The following is a 14479-nucleotide window of genomic DNA, read 5'->3' on the forward strand; positions in this document are numbered from 1 at the left end:
GGTGGGGGATCACTTGGCACTGCACTGAGGCTGGAAGGGCAGATGCTCGGTGTATACCGTGTTGGGGTGGTTGACACTACCCTTGGTCCTGTAAGCATCCCCAAGACAGTGGCCACGGCCAATGCCCCCTTACTTCCTGGCATCCTTCTTGGGCTGCTCACAACCCCCAGCCCCCATTGAAGAGAGACTTACTGGCAGCATTGCCTACTGGCTGCCAAGAGATCAGTGCTGCAAGGCAAGGTTATTTCTAACTGAGCAGAGCCTGCCAGAAAGAAAGCATTTGCACCCCACACCACTGTGCAGGTGTGACGGGTGAGCTCACAGCTGCCCCCCAGGCATGCCCAGCCCACTTAATCATTCACAGCTCGACAGCGCTCCTGCCCAACCCAGTTCTAGAGGGGATAAAAGGGGGCATTGCAGTTCCCGGGTAACAGAGCCACCCTCTGTGTCCTGCTGAGCTCTGTTCTCTCCAGCACCTCCCAGCCGCTAGTGCCCGGTACCCTTGCTCCACCAGGAACAAGCCAACATGTCTCGCCAGTCCAGTGTGTCCTTCCGGAGTGGGGGCAGCCGTTCCTTCAGTGCTGCCTCTGCCATCACCCCGTCTGTCTCCCGCACCAGTTTCAGCTCTGTGTCCCGGTCCGGGGTAGGCGGTGGTGGCTTTGGCAGGGTCAGCCTTGGGGGTGCTGGTGGAGCAGGTGGCTATGGCAGCCGGAGCCTCTACAACCTGGGGGGCTCCAAGAGGATCTCCATCAGCACTAGTGGCGGTGGCTTCAGGAACCGATTTGGTGCTGGTGCTGGAGGCGGCTTTGGCTTTGGAGCTGGAGCCGGGAGTGGATTTGGTTTTGGTGGTGGAGCTGGTAGTGGCTTTGGGCTCGGTGGCGGAGCTGGCTTTGGAGGTGGTGGAGCTGGCTTTGGAGGTGGCTTTGGTGGCCCTGGCTTTCCTGTCTGCCCTCCTGGAGGCATCCAAGAGGTCACTGTCAACCAGAGTCTCCTGACTCCCCTCAACCTGCAAATCGACCCCACCATCCAGCGGGTAAGGACTGAGGAGAGGGAGCAGATCAAGACCCTCAACAACAAGTTCGCCTCCTTCATCGACAAGGTGAGACATGATTTTTTGTAAAAAATCACTGTTAGTCTGGAATAAATGCCACAGAAAGAGGGAAGATTTGGGGGCTTTATGCAAATACCTTTGCAGTTTGCTATTATGTTTCCATTTGTTTCTGTATCCTGGACTTGTGGTACACTTCCTTAACTAGACTGGAAGCTCAAAATGGACAGTCTTATTTTTTCCCATTCAGTGGTGACCCTGTAAGGGTTCCTTGATTACTCGGACAGAGAGATGAGGTCTGCACCTCACTAACGGGCTGATTGCCTAGGAAGGTGGATGAGTTCATCAGGCAGCAGCCTGAGTGCCTTTTGCAGCCACCACTGCACTGAGCCATGCTCTAGCCAGCCGTTCCTCATGCTCTCTGTGCCCTGGATAAGTGTCCTGCCTCTCCTAGAAGAATGAGGTCACCTGCCCCCCTTGGGACCTCCCCTCCTGGGGCCAAGGGCCAGGCATTGCACATGAGAAAGGTTTAGGGGGACAGCATGAGATGAAGGCACAATAGTGAATTGACCATTGAAACTTGAAATCCAAGTTTCTCCATCTTCAAACTCTATTCCTATCCAGGTGCGGTTCCTGGAGCAGCAGAACAAGGTCCTGGACACCAAGTGGACCCTGCTCCAGGAGCAGGGCACCAAGACAGTGAGGCAGAACATGGAGCCTTTGTTGGAGCAGTACATCAACAACCTCAGGCGGCAGATGGACGGTGTCCTTGGGGAGAGAGGTCGCCTGGACTCGGAGCTGAGGAACATGCAGGATCTGGTGGAGGACTTCAAGAACAAGTGAGCTGGGACGGGGTGGAAACAGGCAGGGGATTTCTTCTTGGCACCAGACAGGTGACAAGACTTCTACGTATGCCTTTCCCATGGGCTGGAAACATACCTATACATTCCATGGACACCTAAGGTACTGAAAAAAATAGAAAAAATCCATGTCCATGTTTAGAAAGTTCCAGCTCCAGGTTCAGCTCCTCTGCAAGGCATTTAGTCAACAGACAGAGCAACAAACTCTACACCCTTGGCACCGCCTAGTGAAATATGCTCCCATGCAGTCCTTGCTCTCTGGGGCTTTCCCCCCAATATGTTAATGGACCCAGCATGGGCTTTTCGATGGATTCCCCTCAAAATGGGAACCAAAACATAACCCAGCTTGGTGGTTCAAATAATTTCTTTAGTCTTGTAAACCAGCACCTGGGCAGCTAGTTTTTTTTTTTTTTTAAGGCTATACGATCTAGTAAAAGCACTAGAGAAATTGACTAGATGTGGAAGTGGGGAGAAACAGCACAACTTTTCTACAGAAATATCCCTGAAGCAACTGAATTTTAGCAACAATAGAACGAGTGTGTGGTAGGCAGTTGCAGAGAAAGCACTAGCCAAATGGGTAAGCACCTTGCCCAGGCCTCACTCTACCAGCATCCCCTCCCTCTTTGCCTATCACATGTGAGAAGCTCCTTCCCAATGCCAAAGCAGGCCCTCAGTTGACTTTGTGCAATAATACCACTCACCTGTTCCTCATCCTCTGGTAAACACTCTCTGGCCCTTTCACCCCCAGGTATGAAGATGAAATCAACAAGCGAACCACCGCTGAGAACGAGTTTGTGATGCTGAAGAAGGTGCGTGTGGGGAGGAGAGCACCTGTAGCCCATGGCCATGCTCTCCCAAGGGTGGAGTTCACTTAAGTCAAGGCGGAGGTCTGGGCAATGCCAACCATCCCTGTTTCCCTAGGACGTGGATGCTGCCTACATGAGCAAGGTGGAGCTAGAGGCCAGGGTCGATGCTCTGATGGATGAGATCAACTTCATGAAGATGTTCTTTGATGCGGTGAGAAACTTACCTAAATTTTTCGTGGGGGTGGTTGTTACTTTTTCTCAAGGGGGCATACCACGAGTGGAAGATTTGAATGGCACTGACATTAAATAACACAGGATCAGATGGCTGACTTCAAATCTCTCTGCAGGAGCTGTCCCAGATGCAGACACACGTCTCTGACACATCTGTGGTCCTTTCCATGGACAACAATCGCAACCTTGACCTGGACAGCATCATTGCTGAGGTCAAGGCTCAGTATGAGGACATCGCCAACCGCAGCCGGACTGAAGCCGAGTCCTGGTACCAGACCAAGGTGGGTGCTCTGGTGAATGTCTCTTGGGTGAGGGGAGAGACATGTGTTTACAATTCCAGGCCATGATGCTGCTAAGGATGGGCCTCCTGAAACCTGCAGAGGCCTCTTGGGATGAGTTATGGGAACAGCTATGTATACGTTGTTCATATAAACCCAAGTACCTGAAAAGGAATCTCACTCTGAATCTCATACCAGTGTCTCCAGGACAGCAAAGGCACTAAAGAAGAAATCATTTAATACTAGCTCCACCTGATCCAGCCGCAGACCCTAGATAGCTACATCACCTCTTGGTAGCTTGCTGCTTGTGAACTTCAGGAAAGTGCTTTTCACCCTCATGTGAATGAACTCTTTCCTCTTTTCCGGTGGTATCAGTACGAGGAGCTACAGCAGACAGCTGGCCGGCATGGGGATGACCTCCGCAACACAAAGCATGAGATCTCTGAGATGAACCGGATGATCCAGAGGCTGAGAGCCGAGATTGATAATGTCAAGAAGCAGGTAGGGTGAGGGTGAAAGAAGGCAAGGAAGGGGCCTGCGCTCTGAAAGGGAGAACTGTTTTGTTTTGTTTTGTTTTACTTTTGCTGAACACACACACACACACACACACACATGCACACACACACACAGCTGGAATAAGTACCAGCCATTCAATGTTTCACCATCCTTGATGAGCAGGACGGATGTACTAGGTTCTCTCTGGGGCCACAGACAGTTTGGTTTTCCTGACCCAGAATCTCAGAAAAACACACCTCAGGCCCAGCTTAGCTACCAAATTGTCCCCACTCATCCTTCCTCTCTCTCGGTAGTGCGCCAACCTGCAGAACGCCATTGCTGATGCCGAGCAGCGTGGGGAGCTGGCCCTCAAGGATGCCAGGAACAAGCTGGCGGAGCTGGAGGACGCCCTGCAGAAGGCCAAGCAGGACATGGCGCGACTGCTGCGGGAGTACCAGGAGCTGATGAACACCAAGCTGGCCCTGGACGTGGAGATCGCCACCTACAGGAAGCTGCTGGAGGGCGAGGAGTGCAGGTGGGTTGATGTCATAGGCCCAGGATGGCCTCTTATTTAATACAGTGGAGCTTCTCCAATACAGGGTGTGGAACACGCATGCAAGTGACCACTGTCTTGTGCATGATAATTACACATCATCAGTCCAATTTCAGTCTGACACATGGGCGTGGGGCTGCCCTCGGCTCACTTTTCTGGACTTACTCCCCACCACCAGTATTCTTGGATTGCTGCCTCTTCTTCAAACAACTAAGAAACTCAACAAATGTGTCCTGAACATTGTCCCCTTTCTGTTTTTGCTTATGTTCTTTTCTCAGCTTCAGTATCCACATCACACCCACCTTCACCTTTGGCCTCCCTGTTCTTCAAGTACCTCTTCCTTCAGGAAGCCTTTTGTGATTATTCCAGCTGAGTTCAACTTGCCTGCCTTTGGATTCTCCAACTCCTCTGTTTTCTTCAATCATCTGACACTGCCCATCGCTTGCTTTCTCTGTGAGGAATTTCTGTCTGGGCCAAATTCTCTCTCAGGGTGTTCGCTCCTACAAGGCAAAAACTGCTTCATATATATTCATATTTCATACAACCTCTTTCTTATTCATGCTTGCCATACAGTGGGTAGAGGAGAATGTGGATTACAATCTTCCCTTAATGACCTGTTTCTAGATCAAGCCCTCTTCACTGGAAAGTCCCTCCAGAGAACTCTCTCTTTCTGTAATTTAAGCAGTTTTTCAGGCATGCAGACTCCTGACTTATGGAATGAACTCTAATCATGTCTATGGAAGTTATCCACACAGACTAATGGTGTCTTTTGGGGAGTTTTTAACTCATATTTCAATTTTCTCCTTTCAGACTGAGTGGAGAAGGAGTTGGACCAGTCAACATCTGTAAGTAACATTGAACAGACATTAACAATGATGACAATATGGGCTATTTGGTGCCAACTCAGAATCCTGAGTTGGCACCAAATCTCTAGATACTAGACATTCCCTATCCCAATATGTGGTTATTTAATGTGCTTAGTGAGGAGCAGGTGGTGGATGGGAAAGAACATAGATCAGACATGAAGCAACGTGGCTCAAGTCTTCTTTTTTAAAGGGAAGGCCATGTTTCCTATATGCCTTGGACCCTGTCCCCCTGCCTTGCCCCTACCCCTTGAGTACCGAGCACCATGCTTTACCTCCTCTTATATTCACCAACATATTTTAGGGACCTTGACTAAATGACTTAGTTCTCCTGGGCCTCATCTGGTGCTCTGAAAAAGGGGCCAGGTGTAGTGCTCTAACCCCAATGGGATCACATAAGTTGGTGTGTAGGAATGCTCTTACCACTGATCTCACCGAGTTCTCCCTCCTTTCCCTGCAGCTGTCGTCACAAACAGCATGTCCTCTGGCTACGGCGGTGGCAGTGGCTTTGGCGGTGGTCTCGGTGGTGGCCTCGGTGGAGGCCTTGGCGGTGGTCTTGGAGGTGGCGGTGGGAGCTACTACTCCAGCAGCAGTGGGGGCGTCGGCCTAGGCAGTGGGCTCTCCGTAGGGGGCTCTGGCTTCAGTGCAAGCAGCGGCCGAGGCATGGGGGTGGGCTTCGGCAGTGGCGGGGGCAGCAGCTCCAGCGTCAAGTTCGTCTCTACCACCTCCTCCTCCCGGAAGAGCTTCAAGAGCTAAGAGCCTCCTACAAGTCACTGCTTCCTAAGCACAGCACCCCGGCCTGTGGAGGCTGCCTCTTCCAGGCAGCTGTTCAAGCCAAGTTTTCTCTTTTTCTGGAGTGTAATCTAGATCAAATCTATTGCAGAACCACATTCTTTGGTTCCTGAGAGGGCCCAATTCCCAGTCCCTGGTCTTCTGAGTCACAATTCTATATTCTGCTTCAAATCAGCCATTAGGTCCCTACAACATTGCCCTTGATGACACAAGAATCCAAAATTTTCAGTATCTAAGCCAACAAAACAAAATCCCCACCCCAATCCCAAATTTTGTTCTTGTTCTGATTGCCTCCAGAGTGTGTTCAATAAAATGCTTGTATAATATAAGCTGTTGTGCAGAATTGTTTTTTCCAGGTCTACAACCTGCCTAGAGACCCCACGAGGGTTGATCTATGCAGACGTGACTAGTTCCTCTGATGTTCCCAGGGAGCATGTGATGACCTGAAGGGAGGTGGCCATCACGAGGGGTCTGGAGGCTCCTCGTGGACGAGGCTGGTAAAGATTCTGCAATGAAGGAAACTCTGCACAGACTTTAGAGCCTTTGTTTGAAGGGGGGGCCCAGTCAAGGAGCACCAATTTGCAAGTAACAGCATAAATGGGCTTAAGTACAATTTGTAAATGAAGAATATGCTGCTTTCAGAACCCCAAAAGGCCTAAAAGATGTCAAGCCTATTCTAATACTGTGCGTACTGAGAGGGTCAATTGTTTTGTCAGGGATGGAGTAGCCCTCAGTTTACCAAATAACTTCAGAATTTAACTGAAGCAATACGACCTTGCACTACATGCAGGACAATGGCACATCCTCTTTTTGTGAGTCCTCTGGGAGTATTTGTATCTCTTGAATGAGAGTGTCAAATTAATCTCTCGGAGGAGGGTTCATCAATGTCAATCATATCTGTGCTGCTGGAAAAAGTAAGATATATTTAAGGTCTTGCCTGCAAAGACTGTGTGTAATGAGTTGCTCATGAGGGTCTGGGAGAGGCAGGTGGAGGTGAAAGCACGCTGTGATTAAGAAGCTGTTGAAATAAGCACTGAACAGAATATTATCAGCCAAATCTATACGAGGAAAACATTTACCAGTTGCTGATTGGATAAGTCAGTAATTTCAATAATATTGAGTATAGGGCCTTAATAGCTGTGACCATGGCAGAAGATTGTAGTAATCCACTGAGAGACACCATGCCTTCCTTCCAAGTTTAAAAATAGACCAAATTGGGTTGTTGAACGGAGAAACAGTGGGTGTAATCACTCCTTCTCTAAATAGATCATGTACAATGAGTTTCACCCCTTAAAGTTCCTGTTTTAAATTACATTGGGGCATATTAACTATTTTAACTGTGGGAGAAGGTTCCATTTTGTCAAGCCAATTTCTAAGTGCCAAAGACTAAGTTTATTCTTTATCAGCACCGCACTCTCCCGAGTGAGCCACGGGCCGGCCCGTAAGTTTATTCTTTATATACAGTTTCTTTTTAAAAAAAAATATCAATATACAATGTAGTTGATTTTCATGTCCCTTTACCCGTTCCTCTTTCTCCCCTCCCTTTCCTCCACCATCAACATCATATCTGTTCACTTGTCTTAACAAGTTCAAGGAATTGTTGTGATTGTTGTATCTTCTTCCCCGCCCCTCTCACCCTTTGTTTGTTTGTTTGTTTGTTTGCTTATTTATTTATTTATTTATTTAAGCTCCCACAAATAAGTGAGAACATGTGGTATTTCTCTTTCTGTGCCTGACTTATTTCACTTAATATAATTTTTTCTAAGTCCATCCACGTTGCTGTGAATGGTAGCATTTCATTCTTTTTTATAGCAGAGTAGTATTCCATTGTGCAGATAAACCACATTTTCCATATCCACTCATCTGATGATGAACATCTGGGCTGGTTCAACTCTTGGCTATTGTAAATAGTGCTGCAATAATATTAGCCATCCTAACTGGAGTGAGATGGTATCTGAAAGTGGTTTCGATTTACATATCTCGAATGCTGAGTAATGTTGAGCATTTTTTCATGTGTCTGTTGGCCATTTGTATATCTTTCTTTGAGAGATGCCTATTCAGCTCCTTTGCCCATTTTTTAATTGGGTTATTTGGTTTTTTGCTGTAAAGTTGTTTAAGTTCCTTTTATATTCTGGATGTTAATCCTTTGTCAAATGTATATATTGCAAATATTTTCTTCCACTCTGTTGGCTGTCTTTTCACTCTGTTAATTGTTTCTTTTGCTGTGCAGAAGATGTTTAGTTTGATATAATCCCATTTGTTCATTTTTCCTTTGGTTGTCTGTGCTTTTGGGGTAGTATTCATGAAGTCTGTACCCAATCCTACTTTCTGGAGTGTTTCCCCTATGATTTCTTTAAGGGGTTTTATTGTTTCAGAGTGTATATTTAATTCTTTAATCCATTTTGAGTTGATTTTGGTACATGGTGAGAGGTATAGGTCTAGTTTCAATCTCCTGCATATGAATATCCAGTTTTCCCAGCACCATTTGCTGAAGAGGAAGTCTCTTCCCCAGGGTGTAGACTTGATGCCTTTGTTGAAGATCAGATGGCTGTAGGTGTATGAGTTGATTTCTGGATTCTATATTCTATTCCCAATGGAATCCCTATTCCGTGTGTCTTTTTTAATGCTGGTACCATGCTGTTTTGGTTATTATAGCTTTGTAGTATAGTTTAAAGTCAGGTAGTGCTATGCCTCCAGCTTTATTTATTTATTTATTATTTATTTATTTATTTATTTATTTATTTATTTGCTCAGAATTGCTTTGGCTGTTCATGGTCTTTTGTTATTCCATATAAATGTTAGGATAGCTTTTTCCATTTCAGAGAAAAGTGTCATTGGAATTTTGATGGGGATTGCATTGAATCTGTAGATCACTTTGGGTAATATGGACATTTTCACAATGTTAATTCTTCCAATCCAAGAACATGAGATATCTTTCCATCTTCTTGTGTCCTCTTTAATTCCTCTTTAATTTCTCAGTGGTTTTTATTTCTCATTGTAGGGATTTTTCACATCCTTGGTTATCTTTATTCCTAAGTGTCTTATTTTTTTGGTGGTTATTGTAAATGGGCTAGTTTTCTTGATTTCTTTTTTCTGCATGTTCACTGTTGGAGTATAGAAATGCCACTGATTTTTGTGCATTTATTTTGTATCCTGCAACTTTGCTGAAGTCATTTAACAACTCTAAGAGTTTTTTTTTTGTAGAGGCTTTAGGCTGTTCAGTATATAGGATCATATCATCTGGAAACAGGGACAGGTTGACTTTATCTTTTCCAATCTGGATGCCCTTTATTTCCCTCTCTTCTCTGATTGCTCTGACTAGTACTTCCAACACTATGTTGAATAAGAGTGGTGAGAGTGGGCATTCTTGTCTAGTTCCTGTTCATTCAGGATGATATTTGCAGTGGGCTTATAATATATGGCTTTAATTACGTTGAGATACTTTCCATCTATACCTAACTTGTAGAGAGTCTTTATTGTGAACGAATGTTGAATTTTGTCAAATGCTTTTTCAGCATCTATGGAGATGATCTTATGGTCTCTGTCTTTGATTTTATTGATATGGTGTATCACATTTATTGATTTGCATATGTTGAGCAAGCCTTGCTTCTCTGGGATGAACCCCACTTGATCATGGTGTATAATTTTGTGTATGTGTTGCTGTATTTTGTTAGCTAGTATTTTATTGAGGATTTTTACATCTATTTCATCAAGGATATTGGCCTCTAGTTTTCTTTTTTTGTTGTATCTTTGTCTGGTTTTGGTATCAGGGTGATGTTTGTCTCAGCCATTCTGGGTTTGGGAGAACAGCATCTGTTTCAATCTTTTGGAATAGTTTGTAGTGAATTGGTATCAATTCTTCTTTGAAGGTTTGGTAGAATTCTGCAGTGAACCCATCCAGTCCTGAGCTTTTCTTTGTTGGGGGCCTTCTATAACAGCTTCAATCTCTTTTATTATTATTGGTCTGTTCAGGTTTTCTATATCTTCTTGGCTTAGTTTTGGTAGTTTGTGTGTGTCCAGAAATTTAATCATTTCCTCCAGATTTTCAAATTTGTTGGCATATAGTTGTTAATAGTAGTCTCTAATGATTCCTTGTATTTCTGAGGTATCAGTCCTAATTTCACCTTTTTCATTTCTAATTTTTGTTATTTGGGTCTTCTCTCTTTTTTCAGTTAGCTTTGCTAATGGTTTGTCAATTTTATTTATCTTTTCAAAAAACCAGCTTTTTGTTTCATGGATATTTGTATCATTTTTGAGGTTTCTATTTCTTTAAGTTCTGCTCTGATCTTAATTATTCCTTTCTGTCTGCTAATTTTGGGTTTGGATTGTTCTTGTTTCTCTAGTTCTTTAAAGTGAAGTGTTAGGTTGTTTACTTGCCATCTTTCTATTCTTCTGAAGTAAGCATTTAATGTGATAAATTTCCCCCTTAGTACTGCTTTTGCAGTATCCCACAGGTTTTGGTATGATATATCATTATTTTCATTAGTTTCAATAAATTTTTTGATTTCCTGTTTAATTTCTTCTTGGACCCATATGTCATTAAGTAGAATGTTGTTTAATTTCCACGTGTTTGTATAGTTTACAGAGTTTCGTTTGTTATTGATTTCTAATTTTAATCCATTATGATCTGAAAAAATACATGTAAAAATTCCAATTTTTTTGAATTTGTTGAGACTTGATATTTGACCGAACATGTTATCTATCCTGGAGAATGTTCCATGTGCTGATAAGAAGAGTGAATATTCTGAGGTTATTGTATATAATGTTCTGTAGATATCTGACAAGTCCAATTGGCCTAAAGCATTGTTTAGATCTTGTGTTTCTCTGCTGATTTTTGCCTAGATGATCTGTCCAATGTTGACAGTGAGGTGTTCAGGTCCGCTGCTATTATGGTATTAATGTTTATCTCATTCTTTAGGTCTTATAGTGTATGCTTTATAAATCTGGCTGCTCCAATGTTGGGTGCGTATATATTTATGATCGTTATGTCTTGATGGATAGTTCCTTTTATCATTATTTAGTGGCTTTCTTTATCTCTTTTTATAGTTTTTGGTTTAAAGTCTGTTTTACCTGATATAAGAGTAGCTACTCCAGTTCATTTTTCTTCTATTTGCATGGTATATCTTTTTCCAACCTCTCACTCTTAGTCTACTTGGTCTTTACAGGTGAAGTGAGTCTCTTGAAGGCAACGTATAGTTGGGTCCACCTTTTTAATCCAGTCAATCAGCCTATATTTTTTGAGTGGGGAATTTAATCCTTTTACATTAAGAGTTATTATTGAACTGTGTTGATTTACTCCTAGCATTTTACTGTTTACTGTTTACATGTTTACATTTTAAGTATCTTTTGTTCCTTTCTTTTTGATATACTGTTTGTCTTCTGTGTTTGTTGGTATCTTGGGATAGTAAATTTTTTTTTCTCTTTATTGTTAGCATTTTTATTTTACTGTTGGGTTTTGTTCTTTTTTGAGTATTTATGGCAGTGGTGGTTGTTTTTCAGGTACCAAACCCAGTAATCCCTTGAGAATTTCTTGTAAGGCTGATCGTGTGGTAGTGAACTCCTGCAGTTTTTGTTTGTCTGAGAAATATACTATTTATTCTTCATTCTGGAAGGATCACTTTGCTGGGTAAAGTATTCTTGGCTGGCAATTTTTTTCCTTTAGTATTTTGAATATATCATCCCATTCTTTTCTGGTTTTTAGGGTTTCTGATGAAAAGTCTGATGTTAGCCTGACTGGAGCTCCCTTCTAGGTGACTTGCCACTTCTTTCTTGCAGCTTTTAAGATTCTCTTTTTGTCTTTGATTTTTGCCAATTTGATTATAACATGTCTTGGGGAGGACCTTTTTAGGTTGACTATGTTTGGGGATCTTTGAGCCTCCTGAATCTGAAGATCTGTGTCTTTCCCTATACCTGGGAAGTTTTCTGTCATTATTTCGTTGAATATGTATTCAGTACCATTTCCTTTTTCCTCCCCTTCTGGAATACCCATGATTTGGATATTTGAGCACTTAAGGTTGTCTGTTATCTCTCTTAGATTTTCTTCAATTTTTTAAATTCTTTTTTCTTTCTTTCTTTCTTTCTTTTTTTTTTTTGTCTGCCTGTGTTATTTTGAACAGCCTGTCTTCAAAGTCAGAAATCCTCTCTTCTGCTTGTTCTAACCTGCTGGTTAAACTCTCTGTTGTGTTTTTTATTTTGTTGAAAGAATCCTTCAGCTCCACAAGCTCTGCTACATTCTTTTTCAGGGAATTGATTTCTTTGTACATTTCTTCTTTCAGGTCCTGTATACTTTTTCTCATTTTATTGTGTTGTCTGAGTTTTCTTGTATCTCATTTAGTTTCCTTAGAATTGTTGCTCAAAATTCCTTGTCAGTCATTTCAAGTACTTCCTGTTCTATAGGATCTAGAGCTTGAGAGTTATTATTTTCCTTTGGTGGTGACATAGTTTCTTGATTTTTCATATTTCTGGTATCTTTCCTTTGGTGTTTAGTTATTGCAGCAAGGGGTATCATGGTCCACTCATTCAACCCAAGTGTCTGGCTAGGATCCTGCAGGGACTGCCAATTCAATGTGGCTGCCTTGTGGCCTGTGGGCTGGTGGCTCAGGCCTCTCTGGGCTGTGTGGACTGGCCTAGGCTGGGAGTCCCATGGCGGCACCTGCCTATTCCAGTGTGGCTGGCTTGGGGCCTGTGGGCCCAGTGCCTCTTAGGGCCTCTCTGGGCGGTGCGGACTGGCTGGGGCTGGGAGTCCCACAGTGGTGCCTGCCTTGCCGAGGACTAAATTTAACTTTAATTAATTACTCATTGGATTAGACTGTTTATGCCCACTATGGGATATTTTAGGGGATGCTATGATCATGGGGAATTAAGGCAAGTCAATAGCTCTGATAATTAAGGCATACCTGTTTGTTTTCTATTTTGTATTCAATAATTTCACCAAGATTACAGGAGTGCCTTGTTTAAATTTAGTTTGATCCCCAGGCATAAGAGTAATTTGAGCTGCAGTATGGATTAAGGCCATGAAGATTTGTCAGTAGATCTATTTCAGCAGATATGAAAGTAAATTCAAAAACTATGTGGTAGAGGCACAAAGCCAATCTGCACACCTTTTTATATTTTTGATGTATAAATCCTTTTAGTAAATTTTGGATTTCCAATTGCATGAAGTTGTGGACTTCTGTTTCAGTTTTTTGTTTCCTCTCCTGTGGAATATACTATAAAGCATATGTACTTCACAGGGCCTGGTTTTCCAAAGTCTTGCAGTTTCAAATATTAACCTTGCGTAGGACAGGAAATTTCCCTCAGGCTATAAGTCTCTGTTGCAAGATAAGGATTGTGGCACAGCAGGTTGGTGGCTCAAAGACAGACTAGTTACTGATTGTTACGTAAAGATACTGGGAAATTGCTGTCAAGAAGGAATGTTTGCTAAGATCAGACTGTTGTTGTTAGGACCACTTTATTGTCTACTGGAATGTCATCTGGTTTGTTACACTGAAAGTTACCAGCCTATATTGTTAAACTATAACCCCACCTTTGTTCTCTTCCTGTAACTTCCTGGTCTGGAAAATAAATGCAGGAAGAGAATCCCAATTTGGTGTTAATTTCCCAAGCAAGGGTTGCCTCTCGCTGGAGGGTTCCTGGGAAGTTAACCTCTTTAGGGCTTCTCACTGCTCAGAAGAGATGGACTTTGAGTAATCCTTTTATCTCCGTCACCCAGGGGAAGTGGGATGACAAATCCGTGGTGGGCGAAGCAACGCAAAGCAACACTCCCCTTATTGATTAATTGATTGATTGATCAATTGTGGTTTCTGGATATACTTTGGCAGGAGAGGAATTCTCTCTGTCCTGCTGCTGATATTTATACATTCCTTCCTCCGTGGACCCTCAGTCAGCATCATGGTTCGGGATCTCCCCCAGGAAAATAGTTGAATTAACCCCTTGGTAGTGCCTTGTGTGCCAGTGGGCTTTTTCCTTTAGCCTGGAGGATGAGGATATTTTTTGATAACATATGCATAGGCAACAGCAGCAGCAGCAGCCAAGGCATTTTGTAAGATCCTAATAAGCCATTTGCTTTTAGGAGCATGGTCTCAGCATGCCACAAAGTAACTGATCTTCCTCCACATGAGCAGCCACCTGATAGGACCATATGTTGCATAGGTTATCAATTTTTTCCTTGAGCTGTCCATAGAATGAGGGCCAGGCTTGCTTAAGACCCACAACCAATAGTCACAGGGTAAGAGTCATTCCCTTGAGCTTATCATCAGTTCCAGTTTATACTGGAATGGAGAAATTCAATTCAGTATGAGACACACAGATAGGTCTGGGCTGAGGTACATGATCCACAGCCACTTGAAGGAGGGACCCAGTCCTATACTCCTGCTGCTAAATGCCAGTTACTAAAACTCCTGACTAATGTCAGTTAAATCTATAACAAAGGTTCAATAGAACTCAGCAAATGCAGCACAAAGCAACACAGCTCAAAGTGCAAGCTTGCCAGCAGGCAGCAATGCAACTCAGAAAGCCCACTAGTTAGCACACAGCTCAAAGTACATACTCATA

The 14479-nt window shown here is 43.4% G+C and overlaps 1 protein-coding gene across 1 annotated transcript; it reads left to right on the top strand.

Annotated features, from left to right (window-relative positions):
• The first annotated feature begins 417 nt into the window (after positions 1-417).
• Positions 418-6255, top strand: KRT5 (keratin 5). Its single transcript, XM_063076131.1, has 9 exons — positions 418-1099; positions 1673-1887; positions 2657-2717; positions 2830-2925; positions 3062-3226; positions 3599-3724; positions 4033-4253; positions 5082-5116; positions 5595-6255. Exons 1-9 carry the CDS (start codon positions 527-529, stop codon positions 5888-5890), a joined length of 1788 nt encoding a protein of 595 aa, XP_062932201.1. The 5' UTR covers positions 418-526; the 3' UTR covers positions 5891-6255.
• Positions 6256-14479: the final 8224 nt, after the last annotated feature.

Source organism: Cynocephalus volans, chromosome 12 (assembly GCF_027409185.1).
Source record: "Cynocephalus volans isolate mCynVol1 chromosome 12, mCynVol1.pri, whole genome shotgun sequence".
Classification (NCBI taxonomy): Eukaryota; Metazoa; Chordata; class Mammalia; order Dermoptera; family Cynocephalidae; genus Cynocephalus; species Cynocephalus volans.

What these genes read in the sequence shown, in the direction of transcription:
- KRT5 (XM_063076131.1), top strand. Translation starts at nt 527, where the DNA reads ATGTCTCGCCAGTCCAGTGTGTCCTTCCGGAGTGGGGGCAGCCGTTCC. An exon ending in GTGGAGGACTTCAAGAACAA is followed by an intron (nt 1,888 to 2,656) that starts GTGAGCTGGGAC and finishes TTTCACCCCCAG; the next exon opens with GTATGAAGATGAAATCAACA. An exon ending in TGAAGATGTTCTTTGATGCG is followed by an intron (nt 2,926 to 3,061) that starts GTGAGAAACTTA and finishes ATCTCTCTGCAG; the next exon opens with GAGCTGTCCCAGATGCAGAC.